The sequence below is a fragment of the Poromitra crassiceps genome (assembly GCF_964638095.1).
Source record: "Poromitra crassiceps genome assembly, chromosome: 17".
Lineage (NCBI taxonomy): Eukaryota > Metazoa > Chordata > Actinopteri > Beryciformes > Melamphaidae > Poromitra > Poromitra crassiceps.
The window spans coordinates 27,158,141-27,179,420 of NC_139635.1; the positions used below are offsets into that span (position 1 = coordinate 27,158,141).

A 21,280-nucleotide genomic window follows, 5' to 3' on the forward strand; every position below is an offset into this window, starting at 1 on the left:
CTTATTTTTTGCACAGATATAACTTTATTGATATCGTTATAACAAAGTGATTGCACATTTCATTTGATTTTTATCTGATGGAGCAATTGATTGATTGATTGATTGAGTTCTTTATTGATAATGAACAAACAGTATATACAGAATACATATATACATACACAGGCCCACCATTATCAAAAGGATAAAAAACGCAATAAAGCTAATAGCTTATTTCCATTGCGGTCCTTAAGATGACTGTGATAAAAAGTGTACTGTTGTGTGTATGCCTGGATGTGTGTAAGTGTGTAACAGTATGAGTGCCTCAGGCACTTGTCAGCGTGGGTGTGCCTGCCACGCAGGGGGGAGAATAGTATGGGGAAGTAGGGCACAGTGAATAATCAATAAAAATAAGCATAAAATAAGATAAAAGACAATTAGTGCTATTAAAAATAAACCCAACAAATCCTAATAAAATACGTACAATAAGATATAATCAAGTAAAATAAATAAAATAAAATAAAATCTAATAAAATACAGGGTCGATTGAAACACCGGCTCAGTCACTGGTCGCCCCCCACCTCAAACACCTTGGCTACCATCAAATCGAGCATACCCATACTGTACAATATTATAATACAATATACTATAATATTATATATCATTACCATACAATATAATATATTATATAACAATATAATCCCACAGCATAGCATAATACATTAAATCCAGGTTCTGCTTCTCCTGATCCAATTCTTGACTTTAACTTTGAAAGAATGATAGGAGCTGATCGTCTTAATCTCAGCTGGGAGACTGTTCCAGGCTACTGCCGCTGAGTATAGGAATGAATTCTGGCCAATGCATCTTTTGCATTTTACTGGGACCAAATCTGTAGGGCTCCCTCTAGTGCCGTGACCATGTACGTCACTGACCTTAGTGAAGTAATTTCTGAGGTATTTTGGGACAACATTGTTGACTAATGACTATCCTGTGGACCATGCCGAGTTTGATTTGTGCTACTCTCTCATCTACTCTGAGCCACTTGAGGCTGTCGAAATGAGACTGTTGTAGGTGAGTCCTGGGATTCAATTGTAGAATGAGTCTAACTAATCTATTTTGAGCTGTCTGGAGCCTGTTTTTCAGTGACAATGTGATGCTGGTGTACCATGAGGAACATGCGTAATCGTATTCAGGCACGTGCACACATAGACATGAAAGGGGGATTGAGCCCCTGCCTTTTTTTCAGTCTGTAAAAAGTGCTTTTTTTTTTTTTTTTTTTTTTTTAATTATAATACATTTTTCTTTTTCATTCCAACAACACATGAACAAAACAAACAGCTCAGACACATTAAAAAATAAAATAAAAAGTGCCCTTTCCTGACCATGAATGCATTTCTAATGGTGCTTTGTATGGAAATTGCCCTTTCCATGCCGTCAGTGAAGGCAGCATTCAAAGAGAAATGCCTTTTCCGAGCTCTCTTGGCCTTGAATGCATCATTTGTAATAGGCCTCTGCATGGAGCAGTGTTTTTCTAAACTGCCCCTGAAGGCACCAACCCAAAAATGAACCCAAAAATGAATGAATAAATAAATACATAAATAAATAAACCACCCAATAAATAAATAACCAAAATATAGGGAACAAATGCAGAATTGTTGCTCTTGAAAATATTTTTTACTTTACACTATTGGAAAGGGATGTTGTGTTGTTGAATCCGCAAAAAATAAAAAAAATTCTAATACACCTTATCTAAATCTTCTGTCTTGCTTTTTAGAATTATGGTTAAAATGCATGGTATATTACAAGCCTCACTCAGTATCATTCAATGTTTCTGCCTGTGTTGCTATCTGTTGTAGTACAACAACCTAAAGGGAGAAAAGGAGCAAATACATATTGATGCTTAAATGATTTCACAACAGTATTGCAACAGCATGCAACTTTTATATACTAATATTATTCAGTTATGGAGTTATTTTTCCGTGACAAGTCTCATCCTAAAATGAGATATTCCTCTAAATCTGGGTAAAATCGGAATATTTAAAATGAGTTATAGCCCTAAATTGGCCTTCAAATTGCCTCAAATTTCCGTGCCCTTTTATTAATTTGAGCCCCTGCCCCTCTAATGTTCTGTGCACGTCCCTGATCGTATTGACACTGAACCAGGGCTCCCGCTAGAATTTCCAAAGCATACCTGTTAACAGAGGTTGAAATCCTGGTGAGGAATTTCACTCTCTGGTTAACCTTTTTGGCTACCCTCTGCGCCATGCTCTCTCCTGATAAGGTGTTGTCCAGCACACAGCCCAAGTATGTGACCTCCTCTCTGGCTGAGACCTCAACTTCTCCCACCACAACCCTAAACCCCGGAGACCTCCTCAATTTAATGGTAGAACCAAAGAGGATGGCTTCTGTCTTACCTAAGTGGAGGGACAACCTGTTATCAATCAGCCAGCAACTGATCCTGAGTAGTTCTCGGCTGAGGATCCTTTCTACCTCCCCTTTATCTTGATGTGATACCAGTAGAGCAGCATCGTCCGCAAAAAGAAGCAAATCACAATCACAGGCAGATTTCATGTCGTTGACATATAAAAGAAATAAGACTGGACCTAAAATGCTCCCTTGAGGCACCCCACAAGTTGGCTCTAGTGAAGATGACATGGTGCCATTCACTTCCACCACTTGCTTCCTACCCCTTAGGTATGACTCCACCCACCTTAGCGAAGCACTGTTAAAACCCATAGCCTTCATTTTAAATAGCAGTATATCGTGGTTCACGGTGTCAAAGGCTTTTTGTAAATCTAATAAAACCATTCCACAATATTTACCTTTATCTACTTCTGTTCTAATTTGGTCTGTCAGATACAGCAAACATGTGTCTGTTGAGTGAGATATTCTAAACCCCGACTGATACTCATACAGGATGTTGTTTGTTGACAGGTATTCATTTATTTGCTCAAAGATGATTCTTTCCATTACCTTTGACACCGTGCTGAGGATCGAGACAGGACGGTAATTCCCCGGGTCTAATTTATTTCCTTTTTTATAGATAGGAATAACTCTGGCTGATTTGAGATCAGTGGGAAAATGCCCCTTTTCAATGGACATGTTTAAAATAAATGTTATACATGGAGCAATTGTCTCCGCTGCGTCCCTCAAGAATCTGGCGGGAATTTTGTCCTGTCCTGTTGCCTTCGCAGGGTTGAGGGCCTTGAGTTTTTTTTCCACCGTGACCTCAGACACACTTGAGAAAGAAAAGGTATCTGCCAGGATACCTTTCTTCCTGTAAAACTCCCCCACCTGTTTATTTCCATATTTGCCACTCGGACTGGGCAATTTATTTACTAGTTTGTTTGCTATAGTAATGAAGAACGTATTTATATAATTAGCTACATTGGTATGTCCTGTAATCAGCGTGCCTCCTATATCTAAGTTCATGTTTTTAGCTTTTGTCTTGAGCCTGTTCCCGTATCCCGTCATTTTCAAACACTTCCACAATTGTTTAGGATTTGACTTATTTTCTGTTATTTTTTCATTGTAGTATTCCGCCTTGGCTATCTTAATTAATCTAGTTACTTCATTTCTAAGTGTTTTAAACTCAATATATAATTGCTCTTCGCTATTTTTTCTAAATCTAGTGAACATGTCATTTCTGGACTTTATTGCTCCAATTATTTCTGTGTTCATCCAATCTGGTTAACTTTGTTTGTTCTAGCAAAGTGATTGCAATTTCTGTTTGATTATTTTAATTTATTATTTAAAAAAGCACAGATGTAGGCCTACAGTAGCAGTCACAAGATTTTGTTTAAAGTTGAAATGGAAGTCGTTTTTTTATTTGGACAACATTTTTGAAAGAAAATAGAATGGAATAGTCATGATCTTGATGTTATTTCAATAAAAGTTCAACTTGGACCTTTTTGTTACAATTGTGTTGGGGCGGTGGGGCATGATACTGATAATGGCAAAAAACAACAACTAAAAAGGCCAAACACCGGCAGTTCAGTGAAACATATATTTTGTATAGATTTACTTGTATGTAATCATCACCACGCATGAGTGAGGGGTACTATTGTCATGGAAAAACAGCTCAAGGGGTACATAAGACAAAAAAGGTTGGGAACCACTGCTTTATTGTACAGAGATGAGAGGAGCATACCAGTTTGTTTCTAGTTGGTTTCCAATGCTGTAACTGTCCCAGAGACATGTTTCATTGAGACATTGATGCATAATTCATATTTCCTTATTTCATTCTTCTGTCATAATAATCATAGGGATTTGAGTTCATATCGTTATTAAAAAGATTAAAAATGTAATAAATAAGATGTTATAAATAAGAGATTAAAAATGGTAAAAGTTGTCTAAAATATACTACTTTAAAATAGCCTAATGTTGGGTAAAAACTAAGTGCACTTCATGTAAGTTTTAATGTGTAATGTGTAATGAGTGTAATGAGTCACATGACCAGAGTTTAGTTAAGGGCGTGACCGTGGCGTTTTGGGTCAGAACGAATATTGCTGCTGCAGAGTAAAGACGTACAGCCCCAATCTAAACCCAGTCCGCACGTGGTTCAAAAGGCGCACACGGTAAATGTCTTTAATTTGGGTTATATTTGTGTAAAAGGTCTGTTAATGTAATTTTGACATTGCATAAACGATGTGATACGATGTAAACAATGTTATTTGATTTCAGCACATTTCCGTTGTGGTAATATGTTGGACATGTATAATTGCTGGAGAGACTTGGAATTGACAGAATCGTTTTGTTGTTATTTCTTCAGTTTTCACGGTGTCTGCTGATTGTGTCTGCTGACACAGAGAGAGAGAGTGTCAGCTGGCAAAGAGACCAAAGAGAGAGAAATAAAATCGTCAAAAGACATCAGTATGAAGCGTGGCCATCATTTCTAAGAGACATTGAACCAGTGTAGTTACAAATGCTGCTCTTGGTCTGTGGTCTGGTGAGAACTGTGTGTGCTCCCCCTCACCTGTGCCTAATGATCTCCTGTTACCTGTGCCTATTATTATACAACTCTGTGATCCATGACTGCCACCAAGTGTCCAAAAATAATACTGCAAGATATCTAAACAAAATAATATGACATGATGCCAACAACAAACATAAATGGCTCCAACATTGTGATTTGGACAAACAATGAGCAGCATACACCTATTGTGTGTTTCTCTGTCCTCTGAAGCAGTCCTGGCTGGATTGATCCTGTAGGCTACTTAATATTTGAGTCTTTCCCTGTAGGATATATTTTTAAGCTTGATTTTTACTCAGGCTCTGGAGCTGGATCAGCTTAACAGAAGGGGTCATAGAGGTCATGTTTGAAATCATAAGGGTCAAAGTCGGAGGCTTTCTGCTCCACTGGTGCTTCAGCAACATGTTCCTCAGCTGGTGCCACCTCCTCTTTCACCACTTTCTCCTCAATGGGCGCAGCCGGTGAGGCAGTTTCTGTGATGGGGCGGGGAGGGTGGTCGATGAGGCAGTCGGGGTCCCAGTACGGGTCACAGTCGTACTCCATGCCCTTCACAGGAGGTGGAGGCGGAGATGGGGGTGGGACAGACTTTCTGGGAGCAGGAGGTGGGGACGGAGGGGGAGGTGCAGCAGCTTTCATCTCCTCCTCTGTCATGGGCCTGCAGGCCGGGTTGTGGCGCGGGTCGCACAGCACCGGGACGGCGGCCGTCAGCAGGTAAACAATCTGAGGCTTGCAGAGCTTGTTGGCGGGGTTACACAGGAAGATCACCTGGGCGTCGGCCATTCATTTACAAATTGTATTATTGTACAAAAGTGACTCCCTGGACTTCTTATTCATTAAATGTGTTATTATTCTAACCATAAAACCATATGAATTCATAAGACTGAACAGACACATGGATATTAGTTTAGAATAGATCAGGGGTTTTCAAAGTATGAGACTGTGGGCCTCCCCCCAGACAAAGCTTCAATTCCTGGATGCCTATGGGATCATCATGATTGTGTTATTTGATACCATAGACACTCAACAATTAAAGCCAAGATGGCCTGAGATTGGTGTTTGACATACTTCAAACTACACCAAATACATACAGGTCTGTCTGAAGGCATTTATTTGTTTCTAACTCTGGGAAAGTGGGGAAAACTGTCAAATTCCCCCAAACGATTGTATCTCTCAACTATCTCTTTAACCAAATCAGACACATTGAGGATATTCTATGTGATCACCTTTTGATAACTAATGTAATATTGCTTCACTTCACTGAGCGTCCCCTGAAACTGCTTGGAGCCCCCCTGGGGAGGCCCGCCCCCCACTTTGAAAACCCCCTGGAATAGATCAACAGCAACTTACTAAGAACATTTCGGGTTCGGCCCCATAAATGCAGCCAATGGGACAGGCCGGGCCGGGCTTGTTTGTTTGGGCCTGATCTAAGCTCTATATTGTACTAGAAAACACTGTAACAGGAAGTAAGCTATGCACAGCCAGTTGCACACCAGCACCACAAAAGTGGCTTGGAGTGGCTGTCCACCCTGCCCTGCTGGTCGCTTGGTGCTGCAGCTTGATTGGTTGTCTTGCCGTATTTCCATTTGACATTTTGAACTTAGCCCCTCCTCATGTTGCTGTAAATGCTCTCATCCGTCGCCAGGTATCCCAGCATGCTTTGGAAGGAGATGACACAGTGACTAGTGTCACTGTGGTGTGCATCATGCACCGTTAGAGTGAATAGAGATGTTACAAAGAAACTGGAAAATGTGTCGTTTTCACACACTCACTTTAATGATCAAAGACAAACAGGATATAAGGAAAAATACTTTTTTTTGGTTGCAATTTTCAGAACATAGGCTCCGACAAAAACATCATCATCAACATTCCAATGTTACCACTAACCAGCCACGTCAAGTGCTTGTGTGCTTGTAAGAGTTGTGTGCAGGATCCCACGTAAGGGGTCCATGAAAAGACAGCCGGGCGAAACACCCGTCACTCCTAACCTCGTCTAATTAGGCCAGAAACTTTAATGATCAAAGAAAAACAGGATATGAAAGGAAATACTGAACTCTTCTTTAACTTTAACCCCCCCCCCCCCCCCCATCATGATATAACTAAATCACTTTGTCTTCACATGAACATGAACCATAACACCACACATTCTGCCAAGAGGAGGAAAAGGTAAAGAGACAAGATACATCAGTAGTTACTTGTCTTCTCTCAGTGGAGACTGAGCCCTATTGAAAGAACACATGAATAATCTTCAAATGTGCTAGACAAGTCTGCAAAGTGTTTTTGTTGTTCTATAAAATAAAATTCAACATTAGACTGGCTGCTAGTTACCTGAAGACAAAACAACATATGTGTAAACTGTCTTAACTGACAATGAATCCTGAGGCAAATTACTGATCAGTCTAATCTGTCTGATTGACAGGAGAGATGATCAGAGGGGCAGAGTTTTTACCACCATTATTAGTATGGGGACCGAAGTATGGGTAGAGTTTCTCAGTGAAGGTGCAGCCAGTAAAGGAGTAGATAAGAGCTGCAGCATCTATGTCATAGAAGGAGACCAGACCCTCCTCATAATCCACAAACACCCCCACCTTCTGAGGCTTCATCTTCAGAGAGAGGAGGACAGGAGGGCCAGCAAGAGCTTTGTACTCATTTCCATTCCTCAGCATTACAGTCCAGTAGCCATTCTTAGGACTCAGTCTGATGCGTCCCTTCCTGTTGATCGACCCTCTGGCCACTCCTACATCCCAGTCAGTCTTCCCTTTAACCTGAACCTCGTAGTAAAACTTCCCTGAAGAGAAGCTCTGCTTTGCTAAGACACAGCTACAAGAAGAGAATCTCTCTGGGTTGTCTGGGAGATTCTTCTTTACATCACCATCATGTACTTGTTTCCCATCATCAGACAGGATGAGATGAGGATTTGCTGTATCAGGATCCAGAGACACATCCACTGCAAACTGCTGGACACTCTTCGGCTCAACATCAAGCAGCTTCTCCATCTCTTTACTGAGTGTCTCCTCCAGCTGAGCCACAGCTCTCCTCACAGTCCCCTCATATGATGAGTGGACACTGACCTCTGTCCAGTCCTTGGTGTGTGGAGGCGTGTTCAGGGATGGGAAGCTTTGGAGGAGGTGGAGGTGGTCTTCAGTGTGTGAGAGCTGCTCCACCTCAGCGGTTCTCTTCATCAGCTCACAGATCTCCTGTTCCAGCTCTTTGATGAAGCCTTCACCCTGTTTCTCAGTTGTTTTCTGCTTCTCTTCAATCGTCTCAATGAGCTCAGCCTGACCTCTCTCCACAGACTGCTTCAGAGCAGTGAAGACCCGCACACTGTCTGCTATCTCTCTGTCTGCATTTGCATTACTGAGCTCTACTGACTGTTTGATCTCCTGAATCTTCAGTCGTCTCTCCTGGATCATCTGCTGAATTTCAGCCTCCGTCTTCCCCAGCTCAGCCTTCTTTCCTTTATATTCTTCTTCCAGAGGGACAAAGCGATGTGACTTGTGGTCTGACTCAGTACAGAACTGACATACACACATCTGGTCAGTCTTACAGAACAGCTCCAGCAGTCTGTCATGCTTCTTACACATCCTGCCTTCCAGGTTCTCCACAGGATCCATCAGCTTGTGTCGTTTCAGGGCTGAGATTCTCTGATGAGGCTCCAGGTGAGTCTCACAGTAGGAGACCAGACACACCAGGCAGGACTTCAGGGCCTTCTCTTTGGTCCCAGTGCAGACGTCACAGGGAACTTCTCCTGGTTTGGCACTTTGTTGGTCTGGGCAGCTCCTGGCTTTCATCTGAGCTGACTTCCTGAACTGAGCAACCATCTCAGATATGAAAGTATTGACCCGCAGCAGAGGTCTTCTGTCAAAAACCTCTTTACACATGGGACACTGGCACTGGACACTAACATCCCAGTGCTGTGTGATGCAGTTCTTGCAGAAGTTGTGTCCACATGGTGTGGAGACTGGATCAGTGAACACATCCAGACAGATGGAGCACAGAAACTGCTCTTCAGAGAGGAGACTGCTGGCAGCAGACATATCTGAGACCTGAAGGGAAAGTGTGAAATAACAACATTTATTACATCATTCTTGAATGACAATACCTTAAAAAAGGAATTGAAGTTGGATAAAAAAAAAGGGACTACACTCACATTTTATTCACTTTTAAAGTCTGCATGTATTGACTTCATTATACCATAATGAAACTGTCCTCCTATATTGAGGACACAACTGATGTCTTGAATAAAATGTCTGGCCTCAGTAATCTCCATTCACACTTCTTGGTAGCCTATATGCTAACATCTCTATCATGAGTTCATGTCTGCTTTGAGACACGTCCTGATCGGCTGGATATCCAGTTGTTCCTTCACTGTCTTTAACTGCCTGGATCATTCACAATAATGTCTTATCTTTAGGTACAACATTTACTGTCTTTAACTGCCTGGATCATTCACAATAATGTCTTATCTTTAGGGACAACATTTACTGTCTTTAACTGCCTGGATCATTCACAATAATGTCTTATCTTTAGGGACAACATTTACTGTCTTTAACTGCCTGGATCATTCACAATAATGTCTTATCTTTAGGGACAACATTTACTGACAAAAGACTGCATGGTGTTGTAGTTGGCTCAAGCTTTTCTCCCGTGACTGTGTTTATCTGTTTAAAATCCTCTTAATAATCATTTGTATCACTGTATTACTACTCTGTGGTCAGTAGGCTACATTGATGATATTTTCTTGATGTCATATTCAGTGGAAACTTTCATATATTAAATTGTAAAAATGAGAACATTAGATTGTCAATGGATTATTCCCAGGCACAGATTTGACTGACCTCTGGGTCAAACATGAACGCTATGTAACATTCAGAATTAACAGAATACAGTAAACCAATAACGCCCGCCCACCTGTCAGCTGATGGCCTGATGAAGACCATGCTGATAAAGGCTTTGAAGTTAGTGGGCACTCTAGCTCTCCTCTTTTTCACTTTAAGAGTGTCTGAAAGCAAGTGGAGTCTCTTAATTTTTGGACGTACACTAAACACTTCAGTTGAAATCTCTAAGATACAGGACAAAACCGAATTCCATTCCATGATTAGGCCTATCTGGATCAGCCGACAGCTCAAGTTTGTGTTCTTTCTTGCTCTGTTTCAACACAGTAAATATGATCTGCTGTTACTCACCGCTAGTTTTCTTTTCTTTTGATTGTATTTTCTCGAAGCTCACTTGAGAATTGGACAGACGCAGGTCTTTTCTCGACTGCAGCAAACTGCAATCTTGTCGCAAGTTACTTTCTCTTTCAATTCCGGAATGTGACGTTTCCTGTTGCTCCGCCTTTTTCTGGGCGGGGGGGGGGGGGGGGGTCAAATCAATGTGTTGATTCATTTTTATTCTTACCATTAGAGAGCTGTAGTACCACAAATAGTTGGCACACAAGTTTATTGTGCATTTATTTTTTTATGAACACACATATAAACATGACATCATACAGTGTAATTTGTGATTTGGGCAAACAATGAGCAGCATACAAATATTGTGTTGGATGGACTGGATTGATCCTGTAGGCCTACTTAATATTTTAGTCGTGCACAGAGCAGAGAGAGGGGAAAATAGAGGCGAGAGAGTATGAGATACGGCTCAGGAGAATTCATATGGGATATTGATGTGATCGCTGCGCTGCATACTTGCCCTAAGTCAAATCCTCCTTAATATGATTACTCATTATGGCTATTAAAATTAATCTTGAACAAAAAATCTTACTTAAGTAGATCAATGTAGCAAGTAAAGGCACTAAGGCAGAGCAAAATCTGCCAACACAACACTTGACAACCTTAAAATGATTAACAGGCATGTTTGTTTGTTTTGTTGTTAGTAAATATGATTGTATGTCAAACTTCAAATGCATTTAGATAGATGGAGAAATTGCCCACTGCTGGGTCATATTGACTTCCCCTGTGTGATGGCAGGAACATACAGTGTGCATTAAGAATTCATGGTGCATGACTGCAACCATCCAAAGGCTGAGGGCGGCCACAGCTAGCCAACAGTGGAGAGACACACATGCGCACACACACACACACACACACACACACACACACACACACACACACACACACACACACACACACACACACACACACACACACACACACACACACACACACACACACACACACACACACACACACACACACACACACACACACACACACACACACACAGCTCATTCCCATTCAATCCTACACTAATGATTCTCAACCCTTTTCATATCAAGACCTCTAATTTAGTCCACATTAGCACCACAGACCCCCATTTGATGAGATTGTGTCTCTTGGACCCAAATCTGAGAATATGTTTATTGTTGGATATGATTTTGTCCAGAATTCAAGACTATCTGCTGTACTGTCAACTAGCTACTTTTTATAAGTAGCTTTAGTTAACCACATTTCTCCCTATGATTCTCCCTGTTAGCTTTACTGTAGTTAATTTCTTCCCAGTGTGAAGTATTTGGTAGCTTAAGCCAGGCCCCCTCCTACCTCATCGACCTGCTCCACCACCATACCCCCTCCTACCTCACCGACCTGCTCCACCACCATACCCCCTCCTACCTCACCGACCTGCTCCACCACCATACCCCCTCCTACCTCACTGACCTGCTCCACCACCATACCCCCTCCTACCTCACTGACCTGCTCCACCACCATACCCCCTCCTACCTCACTGACCTGCTCCACCACCATACCCCCTCCTATCTCACCGACCTGCTCCACCACCATACCCCCTCCTACCTCACCGACCTGCTCTACCACCATACCCCCTCCTACCTCACTGACCTGCTCCACCACCATACCCCCTCCTACCCCAATTGTTTGGTCACTCAATCCATTTGAGTTATGCATGTTTCCATTGTTTATTTGTTTCTTAGGAAACCACTCCTAAAGTAATACCTGTATGCAGGACTACGGAAACACCTGGGTTGAATAAAAGGACTAAACCTTCTTTCTTGGACTTTTGATCCTGACCGATCACCTGTGGTGGTCTAGTGACTCTGATCCGGCACATAAGCAGAAGTTCATTGGAATAGCCTCAGTCAGTTATTCCTTTTTTTCAGCCCACATTCAAATCATTACTAGAAACTCACCTGTGCTTTTAACCTGTGATAACTGTATTGTCTTTTCCCTCATTCTTTGATCATTAGTATTGTGTATTATGTTTTTAATGTGTTTACTTGATCTTTTTAAACCCCCTTGTAAAGCGTCTGAATACCATGAAAAGTGCTCCATAAATACAATGTACTGTTATTAAATTTATTATTATTGTATCCTTAACCTTACGTATTCATGAGATTGAACAGACACATGATATAGTTTAGAATAGATAAACAGTCAACTTACTAAGAAGGATTCAGGTTAAGGCCGGGCCGGGCTTGTTGTTTTGGACCTGCTAAGCTCTATATTGTATTAGCAAACACTGCAACAGGAAGTCAGCTCTATATTGTATTAGCAAACACTGCAACAGGAAGTCAGCTCTGCACGGCCAACGCACACCAGCACGACAAAAGTGGCTTGGAGTCGCTGCTCGCTTGGTGCTGCAGCTTGATTGGTTGTCTTGCTGTCTTCTGGCCCCTCCCCACATCGCTGTCGTTGCTCTCATCCATCACCAGGTATCCCAGCATGCTTTGGAAGGAGATGACAGATGCATCCAATACACAATGAATGAATTTAAATGTGTGAATAATCTCGTCCCAGCCGTACTTTCACCATATGTCACAAAAATAAACAGCAACAGAATTGCCACAAGGGGATCAGCGAATGGCAATTGTAGAGTGGCCCAACGCAAAACTACCTTCGGTCAGTCATCCTTTTCAGTAAAAGGGATACACATGTGGAATTCCCTACCAACAGAAATAAAAATGCAAACTAATCTGAAAAGCTTTAATGAAAAGGTGAAACACTGGCTGAAGCAAAATCAAACCTGCGACCATTAATCACTGATGTAGTTGTGTAATTCTACTGTAAATCTTGTATGATGTAGTAGCATAATTTTACTGTAAATTTTGTATGATCGTGTCACAATTTTTATGTTTGCACTTTGTCTAGATTATGTTTTTTATTAGAAAAGCCTACCCAGGGACAGGGATTGCAAATTAGCCTTGGCTAGATATCCTATATGCATCGCATATGTTTCATGTTCTTGTAACTTGTTACAATGATTCTTGCATTGTCCCTGACAAAAAAAAAAAAAAAAAAAAAAAAACTGACTAGTGTCACTGTGGTGTGCATCATGCACCGTTAGAGGAGTGAATAGAGATGTTACAATGAAACTGGAAAATGTGTCGTTTTCACACACTCACTTTAATGATCAAAGAAACACAGGATATAAAGAAACATACTGAACTCTTGTTTAACTTTACCCCCCCCCCCCCACACACACACACACACATGATCTAACTAAATCATTATGTCTACATCACATGAACATGAGCCATAACACCACACATTCTGCCAAGAGGAAGAAAAGGTAAAGAGACAAGATACATCAGTAGTTACTGGTCTTCTCTCAGTGGAGACTGAGCCCTATTGAAAGGACAAATTAATCTTCAAATGTGCTAGACAAGTCTGAAAAGTGTTGTTGTTGTTCTATAAAATAAAATTCAACATTAGACTGGCTGCTAGTTACCTGAAGTCAAAACATGTGCGTAAATTGTCTTAACTGACAATGAATCCTGAGGATAATGAATGTTTAATCTAATCTGTGTGATTGACAGGAGAGATGATCAGAGGGGCGGAGTTTTCACCACCATTATTAGGACAGGGACCAAAGTATGGGTAGAGTTTCTCAGTGAAGGTGCAGCCAGTAAAGGAGTAGATAAGAGCTGCAGCATCTACATCATAAAAGGAGACCAGACCCTCCTCATAATCCACAAACACCCCCACCTTCTGAGGCTTCTTCTTCAGAGAGAGGAGGACATCAGCTTTGTACTCATTTCCATTCCTCAACACTACAGTCCAGTAGCCATCCTCTGGGCTCATTGTGATGTCTCCCTTCCTGTTGATAGACCCTCTGGCCACTCCTACATCCCAGTCAGTCTTCCCTTTAACCTGGACCTCGTAGTAAAACTTCCCTGAAGAGAAGCTCTGCTTTCCTAAGACAGAGGTACAAAAAGAAAATCTCTCTGGGTTGTCTGGGAGATTCTTCTTTACATCACCATCATCATCATCATTATCATCATCACCATCATGTACTTGTTTCCCATCATCAGACAGGATGAGCCAGGGATTTGCTGTATCAGGATCGAGAGTCACATCCACTGCAAACTGCTGGACCCTCTTCAGCTCAACATCAAGCAGCTTCTCCATCTCTTTACGGAGTGTCTCCTCCAGCTGAGCCACAGCTCTCCTCACAGTCCCCTCATATGATGAGTGGACACTGACCTCTGTCCAGTCTTTGGTGTGTGGAGGCTTGTTCAGGGATGGGAAGCTTTGGAGGAGGTGAAGGTGGTCTTCAGTGTGTGAGAGCTGCTCCACCTCAGCGGTTATCTTCATCAGCTCAGAGATTTCCTGTTCCAGCTCTTTGATGAAGACTTCCGCCTGTTTCTCTGTTGTTTTCTGCTTCTCTTCAATCGTCTCAATGAGCTCAGCCTGACCTCTCTCCACAGACTGCCTCAGAGCAGTGAAGACCTGCACACTGTCTGCTATCTCTCTGTCTGCATTTGCCTTACTGAGCTCTACTGAGTGTTTGATCTCATGAATCTTCAGTCGTCTCTCCTGGATCTTCTGCTGGATTTCTGCCTCCGTCTTCCCCAGCTCAGCCTTCTTTCCATCATATTCTTCTTCCAGAGGAACAAAGCGATGTGACCTGTGGTCTGACTCAGTGCAGAACTGACAGACACACATCTGGTCAGTCTTGCAGAACAGCTCCAGCGGTCTGTCATGCTTCTTACACATCCTGTCTTCCAGGTTCTCCACAGGATCCATCAGCTTGTGTCTCTTCAGGCCTGAGATTCTCTGATGAGGCTCCAGGTGAGTTTCACAGTAGGAGGTCAGACACACCAGGCAGGACTTCAGGGCCTTCTCTTTGGTCCCAGTGCAGACGTCACAGGGAACTTCTCCTGGTTTGGCACTTTGTTGGTCTGGGCAGCTCCTGGCTTTCATCTGAGCTGACTTCCTGAACTGAGCAACCATCTCAGATATGAAAGTATTGACCCGCAGCAGAGGTCTTCTGTCAAAAACCTCTTTACACATGGGACACTGGCACTGGACACTAACATCCCAGTGTTGTGTGATACAGTTCTTGCAGAAGTTGTGTCCACATGGTGTGGAGACTGGATCAGTGAACACATCCAGACAGATGGAGCACAGAAACTGCTCTTCAGAGAGGAGACTGCTGGCAGCAGACATATCTGAGACCTGAAGGGAAAGTGTGAAATAACAACATTTATTACATCATTCTTGAATGACAATGCCTTAAAAAGGGAATTGAAGTTGGATAAAAAAGGGACTACACTCACATTTTATTCACTTTTAAAGCAGCTACGAGCAACTTTTTCGATTGTTATTAAACAGTATAAATTTAATATCAATGCATCACATCTTACCTCTAATAGTCGACGAGACCAAAGCCGTGTGTATCTGAGATTGCTCCCTTAGGTGATTATTAAGTCTATAGTCTGTCTAAACTCGCGCCAACAGGGGGCTCTCTAGAGCGACCGGACCGGGTAACCCGGAAGTGAAACGCGGAAGTGAAACCAGGAAGTGAAACGCAGCTGCCTTCCTCCGCCGTTTGCGCTGCCTAGCAACATAACATAAACAATGTGAACGCCACGCATACTCGCGGGAACATCTCTCGTTATATTCTAACAGGTTTTTTGGAAGTTATTTTGTGGTTATGGCCGAAGTGGCTGCTGCAAACCGTTTCATTTCACTTCCTGATCTGCCCTGGCTACAGACACACTAACACTGGCCGATTCACTCGGGGTTCAAGCGAGACTACTCTGCGTTGGTCCGCGGAGACTATTAGAGGTAAGATGTGATGCATTGATATTAAATTTATACTGTTTAATAACAATCGAAAAAGTTGCTCGTAGCTGCTTTAAAGTCTGCATCTATTGACTTCATTATACCATAATGAAACTGTCCTCCTATATTGAGGACACAACTGATGTCTTGCCTAGAGCCTAGAGACAACCCACCTCAGGTCTCCCTATTTTATATGACAATGGTTCATTCACCAAACCTGCATGTATTGACTTCATTATCTTTAACTGCCTGGATCATTCACAATAATGTCTTATCTTTAGGGACAACATTTACTGACAAAAGACTGCATGGTGTTCTAGTTGGCTCAAGTTTTTCTCCCATGAGTGTGTTTATCTGTTTAAAATCCTCTTAATAATCATTTGTATCACTGTATTACTACTCTGTGGTCAGTAGGCTACATTGATGATATTTTCTTGATGTCATATTCAGTGGGAACTTTCATATATTAAATTGTAAAAATTAGAACATTAGATTGTCAATGGATTATTGCCAGGCACAGATTTGACTGACCTCTGGGTCAAACATGAACGCTATGTAACATTCAGAATTAACAGAACACATTAAACCAATAAGGCCCGCCCACCTGTCAGCTGATGGCCTGATGAAGACCATGCTGATAAAGGCTTTGAAGTTAGTGGGCACTCTAGCTCTCCTCTTTGTCACTTTAAGAATGTCTGAAAGCAAGTGGGGTCTATTAACTTTTGGACGTACACTAAACACTTCAGTTGAAATCTCTAAGATACAGGACAAACCGAAATCCATTCCATTAGGCCTATCTATCTGGATCGGCCTACAGCTCAAGTTTGTGTTCTTTCTTGCTCTGTTTCAACACAGTAAATATAATCTGCTGTTACTCACCGATAGTTTTCTTTTCTTTTGAGAGTCCTTTCTCGAAGCTCACTTGAGAATTGGACAGACCCAGGTCTTTTCTCGACTGCAGCAAACAGCAATCTTCTCGCAAGTTACTTTCTCTTTCAATTCCGGAATGTGACGTTGAAATTCGCTCATCTCAGTTTCCTGTTGCTCCGCCTTTTTTTGGGCGGGGGGGGGGGGGGGGGGGGGGTCAAATCAATGTGTTGATTAATTTTTATTCTTACCATTAGAGAGAGCTGTAGTACCACAAATAGTTGGCACACAAGTTTATTGTGCATTTATTTTTTATGAACACACATATAAACATGACATCATACAGTGTAATTTGTGATTTGGGCAAACAATGAGCAGCATACAAATATTGTGTTGGATGGATTGGATTGATCCTGTAGGCCTACTTAATATTTTAGTCTTGCACAGAGCAGAGAGAGGGGAAAATAGAGGCGAGAGAGTATGAGATACGGCTCAGGAGAATTCATATGGGATATTGATGTGATCGCTGCGCTGCATCTAAGTCAAATCCTCCTTTGTAATATGATTACTCATTATGGCTATTAAAATTAATCTTGAACAAAAAATCTTACTTGAGTAGATCAATGTAGCAAGTAAAGGCACTAAGGCAGAGCAAAATCTGCCAACACAACACTTGACAACCTTAAAATGATTAACAGGCATGTTTGTTTGTTTTGTTGTTAGTAAAAATGATTGTATGTCAAACGTCAAATGCATTTAGATAGATGGAGAAATTGCAAACAATCAGAATAGTATTACAAAAGTTGCGTCATTATTCCATGTTTGCCACACACACACACACACACACACACACACACACACACACACACACACACACACAGCTGATTCCCATTCAATCCTACACCAATGATTCTCAACCCTTTTCATATCAAGACCTCTAATTTAGTCCACATTAGCGCCACAGACCCCCATTTGATGAGATTGTGTCTCTTGGACCCAAATCTGAGAATATGTTTATTGTTGGATATGATTTTGTCCAGAATTCAAGACTATCTGCTGTACTGTCAACTACTTTTTATAAGTAGCTTCAGTTAACCAAATGTCTCCCTATGATTCTCCCTGTTAGCTTTACTGTAGTTAATTTCTTCCGTGTGAAGTATTTGGTAGCTTAAGCCAGGCCCCCTCCTACCTCACCGACCTGCTCCACCACCATACCCCCTGCTACCTCACTGACCTGCTCCACCACCATACCCCCTCCCATAGCCTCCGCTCCTCTGATGCAAACCTCTTGTCTCCACCACTCAGGACCAAGCACTGGACCCGGGGTGACAGAGCCGTCTCCCTTGCTGCCCCCTCCCTCTGATACTCTCTCCCTAAACACATCAGAGACTGCATTAAACTACCCACATTCAAATCATTACTAGAAACTCACCTGTGCTTTTAACCTGCGATAACTGTATTGTATCTGTATTGTCTTAACATGATTTTCCCTCATTCTTTGATCATTTGTATTGTGTATTATGTTTTTAATGTGTTGTTTACTTGATCTTTTTAAACCCCCTTGTAAAGCGTCTGAATACCATGAAAAGTGCTCCATAAATAAAATGTACTGTTATTAAATGTATTATTATTGTATCCTTATAACTGTATGTATTCATAAGACTGAACAGACACATGGATATAGTTTAGAAGAATAAACAGCCAACTTACTAAGAAAGATGTGGGTTCAGGCCGGCCGGGCTTGTTGTTTTGGACCTGCTAAGCTCTATATTGTATTAGCAAACACTGCAACAGGAAGTCAGCTCTATATTGTATTAGCAAACACTGCAACCGGAAGTAAGCTCTATATTGTATTAGCAAACACTGCAACAGGAAGAAAGCTCTATATTGTATTAGCAAACACTGCAACAGGAAGTAAGCTCTATATTGTATTAGCAAACACTGCAACAGGAAGTAAGCTCTATATTGTATTAGCAAACACTGCAACAGGAAGTAAGCTCTATATTGTATTAGCAAACACTGCAACAGGAAGTCAGCTCTATATTGTATTAGCAAACACTGCAACAGGAAGTCAGCTCTATATTGTATTAGCAAACACTGCAACAGGAAGTAAGCTCTATATTGTATTAGCAAACACTGCAACAGGAAGTCAGCTCTATATTGTATTAGCAAACACTGCAACAGGAAGTAAGCTCTATATTGTATTAGCAAACACTGCAACAGGAAGTCAGCTCTATATTGTATTAGCAAACACTGCAACAGGAAGTAAGCTCTATATTGTATTAGCAAACACTGCAACAGGAAGTAAGCTCTATATTGTATTAGCAAACACTGCAACAGGAAGTCAGCTCTATATTGTATTAGCAAACACTGCAACAGGAAGTCAGCTCTATATTGTATTAGCAAACACTGCAACAGGAAGTAAGCTCTATATTGTATTAGCAAACACTGCAACAGGAAGTAAGCTCTATATTGTATTAGCAAACACTGTAACAGGAAGTAAGCTCTATATTGTATTAGCAAACACTGCAACAGGAAGTCAGCTCTATATTGTATTAGCAAACACTGTAACAGGAAGTAAGCTCTATATTGTATTAGCAAACACTGCAACAGGAAGTCAGCTCTATATTGTATTAGCAAACACTGCAACAGGAAGTAAGCTCTATATTGTATTAGCAAACACTGCAACAGGAAGTAAGCTCTATATTGTATTAGCAAACACTGCAACAGGAAGAAAGCTCTATATTGTATTAGCAAACACTGCAACAGGAAGTAAGCTCTATATTGTATTAGCAAACACTGCAACAGGAAGTAAGCTCTATATTGTATTAGCAAACACTGCAACAGGAAGAAAGCTCTATATTGTATTAGCAAACACTGCAACAGGAAGTCAGCTCTATATTGTATTAGCAAACACTGTAACAGGAAGTCAGCTCTATATTGTATTAGCAAACACTGCAACAGGAAGTCAGCTCTATATTGTATTAGCAAACACTGCAACAGGAAGTCAGCTCTATATTGTATTAGCAAACACTGCAACAGGAAGTAAGCTCTATATTGTATTAGCAAACACTGCAACAGGAAGTAAGCTCTATATTGTATTAGCAAACACTGCAACAGGAAGAAAGCTCTATATTGTATTAGCAAACACTGCAACAGGAAGTAAGCTCTATATTGTATTAGCAAACACTGCAACAGGAAGTCAGCTCTATATTGTATTAGCAAACACTGCAACAGGAAGTAAGCTCTATATTGTATTAGCAAACACTGCAACAGGAAGTAAGCTCTATATTGTATTAGCAAACACTGCAACAGGAAGTAAGCTCTATATTGTATTAGCAAACACTGCAACAGGAAGTCAGCTCTATACACTGCAACAGGAAGTAAGCTCTATATTGTATTAGCAAACACTGCAACAGGAAGTAAGCTCTATATTGTATTAGCAAACACTGCAACAGGAAGTAAGCTCTATATTGTATTAGCAAACACTGCAACAGGAAGTAAGCTCTATATTGTATTAGCAAACACTGCAACAGGAAGAAAGCTCTATATTGTATTAGCAAACACTGCAACAGGAAGTAAGCTCTATATTGTATTAGCAAACACTGCAACAGGAAGTCAGCTCTGCACGGCCAACGCACACCAACACGACAAAAGTGGCTTGGAGTCACTGCTCGCTTGGTGCTGCAGCTTGATTGGTTGTCTTGCTGTCTTCTGGCCCCTCCCCACGTCGCTGTTGTTGCTCTCGTCCATCGCCAGGTATCCCAGCATGCTTTGGAAAGAGATGACAGACGCATCCAATACACAATGAATGAATGAACAACTGACTAGTGTCACTGTGGTGTGCATCATGCACCGTTAGAGGAGTGAATAGAGATGTTACAATGAAACTGGAAAATGTGTCGTTTTCACACACTCACTTTAATGATCAAAGAAAAACAGGATATGAAAGGAAATACTGAACTCTTCTTTAACTTTAACCCCCCCACATGATCTAACTAAATCATTATGTCTACATCACATGAACATGAGCCATAACACCACACATTCTGCCAAGAGGAGGAAAAGGTAAAGAGACAAGATACATCAGTAGTTACTGGTCTTCTCTCAGTGGAGACTGAGCCCTATTGAAAGAACAAATTAATAATCTTAATGTGCTAGACAAGTCTGAAAAGTGTTGTTGTTGTTCTATAAAATAAAATTCAACATTAGACTGGCTGCTAGATACCTGAAGTCAAAACATGTGCGTAAATTGTCTTAACACATTGACTGCCAGCCGTTTTTTTTTTGCTGTAGGTAGCTTCTGCCAAGCCGTTTTTTGAGGATTCTGGCTCATTTTACAAGAGCCGAGGATTCTTTTCTGCTTGGAGTTTGTGAACACAAAGTTCACAAAAGTACTAATAGAATGTGTGCTTTCTCTGTCTAAAAGAGTTAGTTTGTAGAGTTA

The 21,280-nt window shown here is 41.3% G+C and overlaps 2 protein-coding genes across 2 annotated transcripts; both read right to left on the reverse strand.

Annotated features, from left to right (window-relative positions):
- Positions 1-7,344: 7,344 nt before the first annotated feature.
- On the reverse strand, positions 7,345-8,982 carry LOC310791703 (E3 ubiquitin-protein ligase TRIM21-like; the record flags this gene model as incomplete). The annotated part of the gene is made up of 1 exon (XM_083653358.1): positions 7,345-8,982. The coding sequence occupies one exon, from the start codon at positions 8,980-8,982 to the stop codon at positions 7,345-7,347; it is 1,638 nt and encodes a 545-aa protein (XP_083509484.1).
- A 4,713-nt stretch (positions 8,983-13,695) lies between these two features.
- On the reverse strand, positions 13,696-15,348 carry LOC310791694 (E3 ubiquitin-protein ligase TRIM21-like; the record flags this gene model as incomplete). Its single annotated transcript, XM_083653349.1, has 1 exon — positions 13,696-15,348. One exon carries the CDS (start codon positions 15,346-15,348, stop codon positions 13,696-13,698), a length of 1,653 nt encoding a protein of 550 aa, XP_083509475.1.
- Between the last annotated feature and the right edge of the window lie 5,932 nt (positions 15,349-21,280).